Genomic DNA, 14980 nt, shown 5'->3' on the forward strand with positions numbered 1-14980 from the left:
AAAGTCTGGAAGTCAAAAAAACGTCACTGCCACAACGTATTGTGGTAATAGTTACGGCTATGAGCTAATGGACTTTTTTGTTATCATGTACAGGGCTTCTAGTAGAAATAATTTGTTTCACAAGAGAGTGTATTTTTTAAACTATGGCAATTAAAATAAATAAGGGTTAACAAAGCCACAATGTTGGGAAAAAATGTCAAAGTCCTGACCCAAAAAGGGACTTTTATTTTTTTGAGGAAAAAGCTGTCTCTGTGGGACAAATCTGAAATTGAAGCCGCCGCTGTTGAATTGCTGGTCAGATACCGGCTACAGGCTGTTCCCACTGACACCCTAGAGTTTTTAAAGTTTTGTCTTGACAAAGTTTCTAAGTCCCCATCCAGAAATCGGCTTTGCCATTTTTTCTGAGAACTGGAGCCTTTCAAGGGGGTGAATCTGAAATTCAATCCCAACCAGTGGGAATGCTAGGCAGGTGTTTATCATAGTAGGCCCCCTTTCCTCTGGATCGGACGTTTTCAAATGTTTCCAAACTTTTTCCTGGTGCGCAAGCAACTACAGAAGCACACTTCAAAGCCCCACGCCCCACATCCCTCTCCTCCCCCGCCCTCAGAGATGACATATAGAGACACTAAGAGTGTCAGGCAAAGTCAAGTTCAAGGATCAATTTTCACTGGTCACCTGGGAAATGCAGGGGCAAGGACTCCTGCAACTTTTTGCGTCCCTGTCGTCTCACTGGAGGCCAGCCAACGGACCCTTGGAGCCCACACCTTTGCCCATGACAAGTTGCACTGCAGGTTTTGCATTGCAGTAGTCAGGCTACACAGGGTAGGCTGTAACCATGTCTGCATTGCCTCTGCTGTGGATGGAACAATCAGTGCAGCAAAAAGAGTGTTCGGCAAACAGAAAAGGCGGATTTCTTACAGTCAGGGATTAAGAGAACATGCACAGCCCATGCAAGCACAACTAGAAAAGGAAATAAAAAGGTGCTGATTCATAAGACTAGTGCATGTTGTCAGATCAAACAGAAAGACAACGGTTAAACCCTCCTGAAATTAGGAGTTTTCTTCCTGGGTTCAAAATAATAAACAATCTTTCTAAGGTACCGTGGGTATGGTGTGGCATAGGAGCAGAGACTACATTGAGTGATTGTTAAATCCTCATGTTTTCGTGGTCATTATGTTAGCCACCTCACTGTAGCTGAAACACTACCATAATATTTTGTTAGTCCTCAACCAAAGGACCCCATAGCCCTGCATATCAATCCACTCTGCATGTCTTTGGGGGATAAGGCAACATCGCCATGAGGCATTGGCAGTAGTGAGCTACATACCTTCAATGACAAAGATCACGTGCAACATCCCATAGATTAAAATAAGTAAGAAGGACTGATAAAGTCAAAGGGGCTCTCCTTTGGGACCTATTAGCTTTGCCAGTGCCTTTTGGCGAAGCGGCACCGTACTGGGGAAAAGGAGCATATCCTGCTGATGCTGTGCCGCATTGCCAAAGAGAAAAAAAATTAAAAGTGAAAGATTACGTGCTGTGTTATTTTGGGGGGCGTGCACCCATGATGATGCATGCCCGCACATTCATCACCATGCATGCATGCCTCTACGAAATTGCTGGGGCACCATTTTTTTTACTATTTACCAATCTGAGATTGATCTGTGAATAAGAACAACATGAAAACGAAGCAGCACGAAGGTGCTTCTATTTTTTTTTTTTTAAGCAGAGCAGTTGGCAGCAATTTGATGCCTGGCTCTACAAAAAAATGATTATTAAAAAACACAAAAAGACAGTGTGGCTTTAGGGGAATCAGCGGAGGAGCTGGTCGGAAGGGCAGATGTGGTGAGGAAGGTAAAAACAAAGGCAGGGTTGGGAGGAGGGGAAATGCAGCGCACAAAGATGGGAGCAACAAGGAAGGGGGAGACGCACATGAGGGAGAGAACAGCACAGGAGCAGGGGCAAAGCACACAAGGGAGAATGCAACAAGGAGAAGCACACAGATTGGAGAGAGAGAAACACAGAGTACAGCGGAAAAGAAACACATAAGGGAGACCAGTGGACACGTACACTTGAATTGAGCACTTAACCAAAAAGAAAAAAGTAGCACCATAAACGTGAGCAATGGAAGGGCACAAGTCAACCCATTCAAGAGGATTGTAAAGAGGCTATGTACAGTGGAGGGACAAATACAAGATTGACAAGAAAAGTCAACAAATAAGAAGCAATGAAAGGAGAGCAGCAATAAAGCCAATCAACGGAAAGCAATGATCGGGCTCAAGTGGTCGGGCCACCCATCAGATTAGGAAGTTCCTCCTGTCTGGCGGGCTTTATGTTGGCGTTTCCATGGCAGTACCTCTAAAAATGGGCACCACAATGGGAGCGCCAAAAATAGTTCCTGCATGGCATGGATTGAAAAGTCCATGCCGTGCAAGAACTGGGGTGCATGCACACAGGGGGCACATGTGTCCCGATGCATTCACTCCAGGGCGCAGATCACACGGGGCCCCTGTTGGACCCCCTTTGTTCCTCGTCTCCAGGGTTTTCATGGAGGAAGAACCGCCATGATAACCATGGCTGAGAGGAAACTTGTAATATGCTTAGCGCGACCACAGGTGTCCTGCCAAGTATATCGCTTCCTCTGACTGCCGCACCACTGCCAGGGAACGGCGGTTTCCGGGCGGCTGCTGTGGGGCAATGGCAGTCTGACCGCCATAATTGTTATAGGGTGGTCGGGAGCCTCCCACCACCACACCCGCATGAGTCTGGCCGTCCATGGACCGCCAGTCTCGTAATCGACCTCTTAGTTCTTGGTAAGCACACCCATAGGTCTTCTAAAATCAGACATCTTGCGCTGTCAGGCAGGCTAGGCCCAAAAAGCAGGTCACTCTTTAACCTGGCGATGAAAAGCATGTTCAAAAGGTCATTCAAAATTCTTAATTCTTAAATAAGGAGAACACGACCATCTTCATTATGTGCTGCTATAAGTCCTACGTACAGTAAAATGCTTCTGCAAAGGAATGGTGTGATTAACGTAATTCTCAGTATGCTGATTTCAGATAATAAGGCTTTGACACCTAGAGCTATTCTCTTCAATAACTCCAAAGTGTGAGACTAAACAAAATAATAGTTACTTGACCTCAACTCAGTTGTTACACTGCCTTATATGAATATAAATAATATAGAGTACTAGCTACAGCAGGTCTGCTCGCAATAAATAAATACTAGCAGCACTAAAAACATTTTTAGAAAAAAGTGTAAAAACAAACATACAACTTTTTTTTACATAAAAACGGTTTAAACCCTGATGAAACATGATGTTCAACATTTTTGAAATTGGAAAATTAACTATCTCATAAAATACCGATAACAATACTAATTGAACACTTTTTTTGATTTCAGGCTTCCTGGCTCCAGAATCCACGCTCCACAAATGTGGATGGTCCAGTCAGAAAGAGACAAAGTGATCACAACCTTCCATGTGCTGACCCCAAAGAAGATGTTGCCACGGCCAATCTGGGAAATATATATAAAAGTTAAATGTGCTGACACCCATCTTTCCCTTCGTGTGGAATAAATTCGAATGAGTGAAACATAATAATTGTGTTAGTTTCTAGGGAGTGATTAAAGACACTACTTATTCAACCCGAGCCCAAAGCACAAACCCACAACCTGACTATTAGACACAGGCAGATAAGCAAATGCAGGGATGAGCAGGGATGGTACCAAAGGCTAAATTGTTCAACAAGCTAAACCCATAAATAAACTAAGATGATTCTTAATTGATATGCAGTGTGTAAATAAAAACTGTCATGGAAGGTTAGGTGACATAATACATTAGTATCCACAAGAAAGTAACACATTGCAGCAGCAGCAGGGAGGTTGGATCCATGGCTGGTTGTCGACTTCAACACAGTACATTTCTTTCTCTTTCTCTTCCAGTTGATGCTGGCTGAACACAACAGAAGTCGCGGTACCATTTCTGAAGTCTAGGGATCCAGCGATAAGGGGCTGTCCTCCCCCCTCTTCCAACTGAGTAGGATAAACAGTGCTTGAAAGAGAAGTAAAGAAAGTAAGTGTAAGGACAGAGAAGACAATCAGTTCAAGAGTTGAATTAGAAACGTTTTCCAATGGGACACACAGACCACTCACTACTCTGCTCCCTTTGCCTGCTACTAAATGATAGCCTTAAATCCTAGACTACATGAATCTTCTTTCTTAGAATAACATGGGCAGTTGACAAAAGTCAATGTGGAACTGATTCTATCTGGCATGCTGAAGTCCATCTAATATCTACATGTCTCTGTAAGCTGAAGGGTATGATGCAGTACGTGGGCTGTGTGTGATAACAGCATTCTAGGCCAAGGATTGGGCTATACTAGTTATATTTGAGAGAATAGCAGTCATTCTTCCAGCTTACGATAACAACACTCAACGTGATTGGCCCCCCTCCCTGGCCGTTTTTGATCCCAGGGACCATCACCTCCCCAGCACAGGCACAGCAAAACAAAGGATGGGAGCCGCCGGTCCACCCTCCTGGAGCCATTAATGGCTCTAGGACCACCACCCCCCAGGGCCAGCTCCCTATAGCCCGAGGTGCCCACCCTCTGGAAATAGTTGTATACTGTCGCTTGCCAGGAGTTTTGTGACAGCAAATAGTAAGTTTGCTCCCAGCAGGTGAGCGCAGGAAAACTGCTACCGCTACCGCACACTGGGAGCGAACTTTTCATTTGTGTTCCTGCCCACTGTCAACAGGTAAAATAATTGCTCCCACACACAGGGAGCAGCATTTTTTGCTGCTCCCTCCGTGCAGGAGCAATGTTGGCTCCCGCTGGAGTCGGGAAGCTGGCAGGGACCGTGGAGGCATTAAAGCTCCCCTCGCGGTCCCCAACACAGCACACTGGGTTCCCTGGGTGGCGCCAGGGCACCCAGGAACAAGTGGCCAGGCCCTGGGGGATGGAGTCTCCGGGGCCAAAATTGGGCCAGGGAGGGGGACCGTGTGGCCCTCCTCCCCATGAGCTAATTGGCCCGGGGAATGGGGTCCCTGGGGCCAAAGTCAGCCCGGTAATGGGGGCTGCCTGTCACCCCTCCCCTTCAACTAATTGGCCAGGCCTAGGGTATGGGGTCCTGGGGGCGAAAATCGGCCCGGGAATGAAGACAATGTGGCTCTCTCTCCTTCTACTAATTGGCCAGGCTCCGGGGGATGGGGTCCCTGGGGCCAAAATCGACCCGGGAAGGAGGGTCATGTGTCCCCCCTCCCTTTTTACTAATTGGTCGGGCTCTAGCGGAAGGGATTCCCAGGGCCGAAAACAGCACAGGGAGAGGGGCCGCGTGGCCCTCTCCCCTTTTAGTAATTGGGTGGTCCCGGGATATGCGAACCCCGGGGTCGTAATTTGTCCAGAGGGGAGCTGCATGCCCCCTCCCAAGTTGCCTACTTATTAGGGGTGGGAGACAGGCCCTGCGGCCATCCCCTCGCATGGGTCAAGTCCAGGCAAGGCATATGGGTGGGTGCTTGAGGAGAACTGGACACAGGACAGGCAGGCCCTGTGGCCATTCCCTGTCACGCACTTCCAAAGGCCGTGCGTGGAGTTGGGTTGGGTGCCTACGGGAAGGGGGGGTTGAATTAACGTAAGGTAATTAAATATTACTTAACATTAGAAAAACATAGAAATTCACTGACAAAAAACAAAGGTTAATAGGAGGTTATAGTTGGGAAATAGATTTAAAAACACCTTAGAAATTCACTAAAAAACCAAAGGTTAGAGGGACGTTAGAGATAGGTTCAGATTTTCAATGCACAAAACCATAGTATTTCAACAATTATAGTTATCTCAAGGAACTATAACTCATGCCCTAAGGTAACTATAACTCACGCCCTCACCATGCACTCCTACTTATCCCACATATCACATCAGTAATTACATCTTGTATGACATCATTTATAATATAACTGCAACATTTGCAATAACATTTGTGATGTTAAAACTGTGCATGGCAGGGGTGTGAGTTATAGTTACCTTTGGGCACGAGTTATAATTTCTTGAGATAAGCATAACTGTTGAATTTCTATGGATTTGTGCGTGTAAAATCTGAACCTAAAGTACCTCTAATCTTCGTTCTTTTGTGAGTGTGTATATATATATATATATATATATATATATATATATATATATATATTATCTACTGGCGGTCGCCAGTAGATAGTTATAGTTACGACCTAGTTTCCATGGGAAATCTCAAAATTCTATTTTGAATAACTTTGGCGCCGGTTGACGAATCCTCGCGAAATTTTCAAAACTAATGGGGCGCTCCGCTCAGCTCCTACCCTGAAAGTCTCGGGGTGATTCGTCAAGCGGGGGCCGAGAAAAAGGGGGGGTCCCAAAACGTGTTTTCCCCATGCATTTTTCCATAGGACCTTTAGACACAGCTACAGCCCGAACGGCTGAACAGAATTACGTGAAATTTGGCAGAGAGGTAGCCATAAGGTCAAGGAAGTGCCTTTTGCAGGTCTGGTGTAAATCTGTTCAGTATTTCCTGAGAAAATAGCATTTAAAAGCATATCAATATCTATACGCGCGCACCGTGCGCGCACTGTGCGCGCACCCTGCCGGGCGCGTGCTCAATTCTGATTGGTTGTTAGATGTCGGTAAACATTCGAATCGGTCGAAACCAGGAAGTGTCGGCCGCCATTTTGTCTCTCGCAGTCTGAGGGGGTGAAAAAAAAGGAGGAGAACGTGAAAAGGGGGCAGAGTGGACAGTTCCTGACCCCCTAACCTTGGTCAGGGGTCACAGAAGGACCCCCAAGGGAGAAAAAAACATTTTTTATTTTTAAATCGCGAGGTGCGCGCACCGCGTGCTCACGCCACGCACTGCGAACCGTGGTCGCTCGGTGCGCGTAGCGCACCGTGCGCCCACAGCGCGCGCAGGGTGCGCGAAGCGCACTGTGCGCGCAGGGTGCGCGCACCTCGCAATTTAAAAAAAAAAAAAAAAATTCACGGTGCGCGCACGGTGAAAAACCTGAAAAAAAAAAATTAATACATAACTTAGCATTTAAAAAAACGTACAAATTCACTGAAAACCATAGGTTTCACACATGTTATAGTTAGCTGGACATTTCACTCGTAAAAAAACCTATGAAATTCCCCCGTTATAGTTACTGTAGGCAACTATAACTCACGCGACCGCAATCCTCTGCTGATGACGTCAGATATTACATCACTGATGACATATGTGTCTTTATGAAAAATAAATATTTGTAATATATGTATAGCTAAAGATTAATGGAAGAAGACATGGGTAAATAAGTGTCTAAATACAGTGATGTAATATCTGACGTCATCAGCAGAGGATTGCGGTCGCGTGAGTTATAGTTGCCTACAGTAACTATAACGGGGGAATATCATAGGTTTTTTACGAGTGAAATGTCCAGCTAACTATAACATGTGTGAAACCTATGGTTTTTTAAGTGAATACATATATATATATATATATATATATATATATATATATATATATATATATATATATCCAATCGACACTGCTCACCAGTTGAAGCGCCTCACACAGCGTGCACATTTCTCCATTTATTGGTGGACATCAAAGGAAACAAAGGTGTCATTAACAATCATTCTTTCTGCTTTGCCAGAAGTTACAATCCAAATGCGTTTCGGGCGTGGCCCTGGATCACTGGTATATCGGCAACAGGGAACAGCAACACTCATCTCAGCGCACCTGCGCAATTTAAATGTCCCGCATGTTCGTCACGGGCATACAGAGGATGTTTTATTGATGCATTATGGGACTATTAGTCTTCCATGACTTTGTTTGAGCGAGGTGAAAGCAAGATGACTTGAAATCACGCTAATGTTACACAGTATTTATGCGCAGCTTTGGTTTTGCTCCGGAGGAGCCGGCATGATTATTCTATACAGTTTTTGAGCCACAGAGAAATGTACGCAATGCGTGAAAAACATTATCTGAGTTAGGCTGTTCAGCGATTGTGTGACGAGCAGTATCATTCAAATGAACAATTCAAGCAACCTGTAACCACTTCACGAGACATACACTGACAGCCCATTTGCTAAATTAGTGCTATCCGAGGTGGTGAGCGCTAATCCTTTTAACAACAAGACAGAAGTGGTTTTAATAATAGTAACAATAGCAACACGTTTTATTATTTGAAACATGGTTTCTGTACTCCATGCTTATTGTGCAATGTGTTGGAATTATTATATGACATACATTTGTATTGGCAATACAATTAACTATTTGTGCAGTTGTTTGAAACTATCTAATTAGCAATACAATGTTTCTACATGAATTTTTGGTATTCCCACTGTGCAAAGTATATTGATGTATTAGGCAGTGTATATAATGTTGTATTGGCGTGTGGTATTTTACAGTATCTATGAAGGTGTATTTTATATTTTCGTTTTACAGTATCGGATCCTACTGCATTGATATTAGCGACGCTACTGGAGAGCATTAGCCTCGATTTCATTGTTCAAGAAATGACACATACAATAATTACATGTAGTATGTATAATGTTATTCCTATAAAAACAAAAGACTGCCTCTGTATGATGACTATTGCATTTCATAACTGTTAAAGTCATTAATAAAGTGTGTTAAAAAAAATAATCTATGAAGGTGTAATACTATATAGAAAGGTAAAAATAGTGCTCATCAGAATGACTAAGGCTGTCGTTACAGCCGAAACGCGTCTCTCCTGATAGCCGGGTCAAGGCCCATTGCAATAAAGAAGCCATATTCCTGCAATCCTCGTGCTCTTTTCCTTTGGGAGGGGGAGGGGTTGTGTTATATGTATATATATGTATATATATATATATATATATATATATATATATATACACAAAACAAATGAAAGGTTGCCCCAGAGTCGGCGGAGCAGCTGATAATGCAACACGAAATCCCAAGATAGGTCGCTCACGCTCTCAGAAACAATAGACAGGATTTAGGAAAATATGTTGATTTATTCCATCAGAAATCGATTGTGGCGCGTTTCGCCTTGTGGCTTGATCACACCATATATATATATTTTATTATTATTGAAAAAAACAAAGGTTAAAGTAACATTATAGTAAGGTGAATATGTCTGTGACAACATTAATGTTTTGATTTTTTTTTTAAAACACAGACGAGCACCACTGCTTATAACCTCACATAATACATCACTCATGACATGTTCTATGACATCATTGATGACATCTCAAATTACATCATTGATGACATCACTGATGACATCATCCAACCTCTTTTGTACACATTGCTGAATAACCCAGTATCGCATTAGGGCTCTGGATGTAACTACAAAATAGCTCAGAAGAATATGAGATGTCATTAATACATCACAGAAACAACTCCATTAGGTGTAGAACGTATGGGTTATATGCCACATTGATCCTATATCATACACTTCACCGATAGCGTAGTTTACATTAACAGTCAACCACAGATTTATAAGAAACCCTCATTGCATACAGTGTTCAATCTGTATACAACTTTTCAGAGAAAGCCAAGTTCCTAAAAATACTGAACGTCTGTTCCATAAGGCATGCCCTACTACGGACAGCTTTTTTCTGCATCAAACCAATCACCGTACCTACATTGAGAAATGAAGTTGATATAAGTAGTGAAGTGGGTACTGTTAACAATATTCACTCTATGGAGAGAGTTTACATCATACCAGACTGTTTGAAAACAGTGAAACTCTTATGAGAAATACCCTACGAAGTATTAAAAAGTATCTTCTAAAAACAGTGTACACTCTATACTACACTTGTCAAAAAAGACAATATTCACTTAAAATAAACAACGCCTGAAGGTCCCAAAGATTATACTACCTGCAGCCTTCATACAAGCACATGTACATAGCTTAATACCTGGTGCACACAGTCTTCTATGTTAAGTGAAAATTGGCATGCTAAGATAATTCTGTCTAAAAAGTCAAGACTACTTATAATACTTAGTGTGTAGTATGTAGAATCTCTGCCCTGCCGGAAACTTTTTCTGCAGTACCAAAACAATGTGTGTGAAACATAATGAACACACATCGTCAACTGTCACCAACGCACAGATTTACTCTTCAATATATAGATTTCTAACGTGTACACTACCTCTACACACCTATGATGCATTTGATGCACATGCATTTTGTAAACAGTTACACCCATAGATGGATGGACACAAGCTGTACAAAATTTGGTAGAAACGTAATATGGTACTTACCCGCCACTATGCAAACTATAAAACAAACTAGCACACTCGTTGGATGATGCATCAGTCATTTGAGATGTTATGAGTTATTTCATAAATGATGTCATAGAACATGTAATGAGTGATGTAATATGTGAGGTCATAAGCAGTGCATGGCGGAGGCGCAAGTTATAGGTAGCTCTGCTAACTATAACTAGTGAGTTTATGTGATTTTTTAGCTCAAAAAGTTAATTTTGCCACTGACATTCACCTAACTATAACACTACTTTAACCTTTGCTTTTTTTAGTGAATTTCAAAGTCTTTTTTTATAAACAGATCCTTTTATCACACTTCGTTATGTTATTCTTATCTTTGTTTTTTCCAGTGAGAATATATATATATATATATATATATATATATATATATATAGCTAGATAGTGATACGATGAATTTTAATTCAAGATATTTACATTTCTTGCACCTTAAAAAAACCCCACCACCTGCTCTCGAACTGTTTTTCTGGTATTTTTTTATACAGTGAAAGCAGTTACAGTGCTCTGGAGTTCCTCTGGGGCAATGCTTAATTTGTGTCGGTGTTTGCAGGTGTCGGACATCGGCACTCAATTTTGGGAACCTCCATTTCGTCATCAGACTTTGAACCAAATCCGGAAAGAGAAAGTCAGTGAAGATAGAAATGAGAAAAATAGAGTGAAATAAAAAGAAAGGTAAAAGGCTGGGATAAAAAAAATACCCATCAAAAGCAAGATAAGAAGGCAGGAAGTGTAGGGCGGTGGAAGAAAGAGGCATGACGTGGAAAGAGAACTGGTCAGTCTTCCTATTAATGTCTAGGGTGTTTTCCTAAATTAAGCGGTTGTGTTTGGGGGTGGGGGTTAAGAATGGAGGTATCATTACGCAGCCTGGTTTGGAGGCAATGTTGGGATGCGGGAGAGGTGGGGTTTATATGGGCCCTTTGTTAGAGATGAAAAAATGTATCAGGTGTTGTGCACGTTAGATTGGAGGTAATGACGTGGGGGGCCGGGGGAAGGACGTGCAGGAGGACTTGGGGCTTCTGCTGATTTTCTATGGGGTAGGGGTAGGGCCGGTGCTACTCTTTACTGGAGGGGCCCAGGGCACAAAGTATCTCTGGAATTCAGGGAGTGGGCGCTGCTCTTTTCTGGATTTCACCTTTTAACACCCGCCTGCATTAGGTTAACGGAACTAGCAAATGTACCCATGAATCGACAACGAAGAACCCGTGAATATTTTGCAGCATCAAATAAACCAGCAGTGGCACTGTATATTCTAGGGTTAAACATGATATTGAGTGTAAAGATGTGGAATGGAGCTAGAAGTCTGACCAACGGGCCGAAAACAAGTGTTCTGATCCCAGCTTCGGTTAAAATACTGTGGGGCATATTCTCAAGAACGTGTGATAACCATCGCAAATTTAGCTTAACGCAACTTTGCATATCGCAGTCCATCGTGAGAAAATAACACCGTCTTAACGCCCAATTCCCAACCCGGCGGCACCATGTGATAGCAGCATGATAACGCGCCAAATGATCGCTTAAAAACCAACGCGTCAAACATAAAATGCGAAACACGAACGCCCAAAAAGTTGCGATGCCACAAAGCGCGATACCAAAATCAGCTAAACCAGCGACAGGCCTGCAATTCCCATGCATCATGCGGGAAAATGCACTATGAAAGCAACAAAAAAAAAACACCAAAACCAATTCAAACTGTGTAGCATCATGGATGCACCTGGACCGAGTGCAGAGGACAACCGGAACCCCACAAGCCCCACGGAGGACCAGCATGGAACCCCGTGTTCAGGGAAGGGGAAGAGGATTCAGTCGTAGGAAGACCGGATCATCGTCACGGAGGTGATAGAACACCATCAACAACTGTTCAACACCTCCACTGCAGCACTGGCAACCCAAACGGAAATCTAGCAGTCCATCCTCACCAAGGTCAATGCAGTCGGAGTGTCGAGGAGGTCAATGGAGGAGGTCAAGAGGCGCTGGCATGAAGTGCACAGCCAAACCAAGGAGAAACTCGCCGCCAACAGGAAGGCAGCAACGGCGTCTGGAGGTGGGAGTCCTGCGCCGCTGGATGAGCTGGAGGAAATGGTGGCCACAGTCATCAGTGTGGAGACAGTGGCAGGAGTTGGGGCCATGACACATCTCAAAATGACCCAACAGCAACAGGGTGAGTAACCACCAGGGACTGGGGGACGGGGGGAGATGGGCACAATGACTGTGGAAAATGTCCCTGATACACTTGCAACACTGCAGCACAAATACAAACACCAAGTAAGCCCCTGTCCACCATGTGCACATATGAGCCCCCTCCAAATCACCGACGACACAACCGAGCCATGCACATGTGATGAATCCAGAAAAGCAGCGGATGTGTGAGCCACACTGACTATGCAAGTGACACTGCATGCCCGATAGCATGGCAGCAGCCAAAAAACATGACATGGTGTACAAATCGACATGGAGGTGGCCCAGTGCGGATCACATCCGTAAAGGAGCAGGTCACACTCTGACATATCCACGGTCACCCACAACCCATGCCGTCCAATACACGCAGCGGACGAACAATGCACAAGGCCACAAAATCTGTCCAAGAGCACATACAACCCAAGTCGCAAACATTTCAGCCCCCAAAAAGCACACAATTCAAAGGCACACCGCCTCAAAGGGATAAGGGTACACAAAATCAGAGCTGCAGGGGCAACTCCCCCACAATGCAGCACACACACATAGCAATCACAGAACATCAGCAATGACGGTACTGTGATACAAAGTGCAACACCAACACCACAGGACAGAGGACACAACAGGTTCTGCTTGTGCATAGTAACTGTCCACGCACATCTGGCATTGCCTGACACTGTGTGATGACAATGTACGGGTACTACCACACATCCGTCATGTAGTCGAAAATCACACTGTCTGCCATCAAATAGCCAACTCCAACAAAACAGTCACAGTGTACATTGGCATGCAGTCTGAATGTAAACATCTGCAAATCGTCAACATACATGGGAAACTCTGTTAACCTGCAACTCCCCATTACATTGCAGAGGGACAATCAACACTTCCTACAGAGCAGTCCACACATCTCATCAGTGATGATGAAGAGGACAACCTGCACATATGTCAAGACACCCTCCAACGACTAATGGTCAGCCTCCGCACCACATCCCCAGGAGCAGGGCAGGCCAACTGCCTCGAGGTGACCCCACCACCTGCACAGACCACACAGCAGGAAACACAGTGATGTAGCCATTACACCGCCACACACACCGGACATACCGGACACAGACGAAGCATCAGAGGAGTAATATGTGGATGGAAATTTACTGTGTGAGGAAGGAGGCAGTAGCATCCATCACCGCCATATGGCCTGTCCCTGCCTGGTTCTGCCCTATGCATCATGCCCTGGGACAACACCTTCCACTGACACCCGGAACACTCTGCGACATTCACCTGGACCCCGACACGGACTGCCATATCTTCACTGCTGGACAATTACATAGCAATCCTGCTGCGGACTGCACTCCCCCTCTTCCAAATCACTTTTCAATCCCCAAAGGACTCTGGATGGCCCACCACTGGGCTTCCATGTCATGTGGGCTTGGATGGCCATGTACAGCTCCAGCTCTGTCATTCACCAGAATGTGTATAAAACATTCTAAATCACACCAATGTGTCATGACTATGGTCACTCATGTATGGAAGTATGGCTGGATGTAGGGATAATGATTGCACATGTAGGTACACCCTGGTGAATGACATCAATGCGCATGTTTATCCCTGAGACACATGGCCATTTGGATGACTGTGAAGGTGAGTACTAGCTGTGTCCACAGTGCACATAAACAACAATCTCACAACCCTCCAACGTAGGCACACGTCCATGTATTGAATAGGGCTGTGTGTAGGAATGACCAAATCGGTAGCAGGCCAGAAGTGGTGTCCTACATCACATGTGACAACAGAACTTCACGTCGCATACCTACTCACACACATCTGTGTAGACACATTCTGTTATGATTTATAATATTGCTCCAAATGGTCCGAGGTTGGACACCGTACTCACATTGCTGTAGACACGTAAGTGCACAGGTCGGCCAGCAACTATCCCAAAACAATGTCTGGCTCATAGAGGTGGAGCTGTCAAAAGGGACCCACCCCCATTGTACACACATCAGTCAGTTCCTCCTTGTGTAGGGACGATGCTCATTGTGGCACAAGAGTGGTCAATCTAATCAACACTCATCACAGTTAGACACCAGTGGAGTTGCGTAGGCTTTATTGGCATGTGCGTGTCAGTATGGACAAGGCTAAGGCCACAACAGTCAGGGACATGCTTAAGACACTTACAGGCAGCATGGGAATATGTCGAGGTGCAGGAAATGGGGAAGCAAAAATGAAAAACAATCATCACGGATGGCAATGGTCTCAGCCCATCTTGCCTTGCTGAACGAGTCATGTGTTGTTTGGCGTCTGCCCATTGCCCCGTGTGAGGGGGCAAGACTCACAGCCCATGGGGTCTGCATAGTGCTCTGCCACCGGACTGCACCGACTGTCTGCTCTGCTGACAGTGATCAGGTGAAAGGGTCCGACAAGGTCACATGTCGTGCTACATTGCCATGTGTGTACTCTCCCCCCAGCAGTGTGTCCGAATTGGTAACGTTGCCAAACGACGCTGTGCTGCTCCGACCATGGAACTGCATCACCTAGCACAGGTGTG

The 14980-nt window shown here is 44.6% G+C and overlaps 1 protein-coding gene across 4 annotated transcripts in view; it reads right to left on the minus strand.

Moving 5' to 3' along the window:
• Window positions 1-3226: 3226 nt before the first annotated feature.
• Window positions 3227-14980, minus strand: part of LOC146772922 (acyl-coenzyme A thioesterase THEM4-like) — a 120540-nt gene continuing 108786 nt past the window's right edge. For all 4 annotated transcript variants that reach the window (XM_085637577.1, XM_085637580.1, XM_085637578.1 and 1 more), the window contains one exon: window positions 3227-4048. In XM_085637577.1, the coding sequence (XP_085493703.1) occupies window positions 3987-4048 (62 nt within the window). In that variant the 3' untranslated portion in view covers window positions 3227-3986. The remainder of the gene's footprint in view (window positions 4049-14980) is intronic.

The sequence above is a fragment of the Triturus cristatus genome, chromosome 12 (assembly GCF_964204655.1).
Source record: "Triturus cristatus chromosome 12, aTriCri1.1, whole genome shotgun sequence".
Lineage (NCBI taxonomy): Eukaryota > Metazoa > Chordata > Amphibia > Caudata > Salamandridae > Triturus > Triturus cristatus.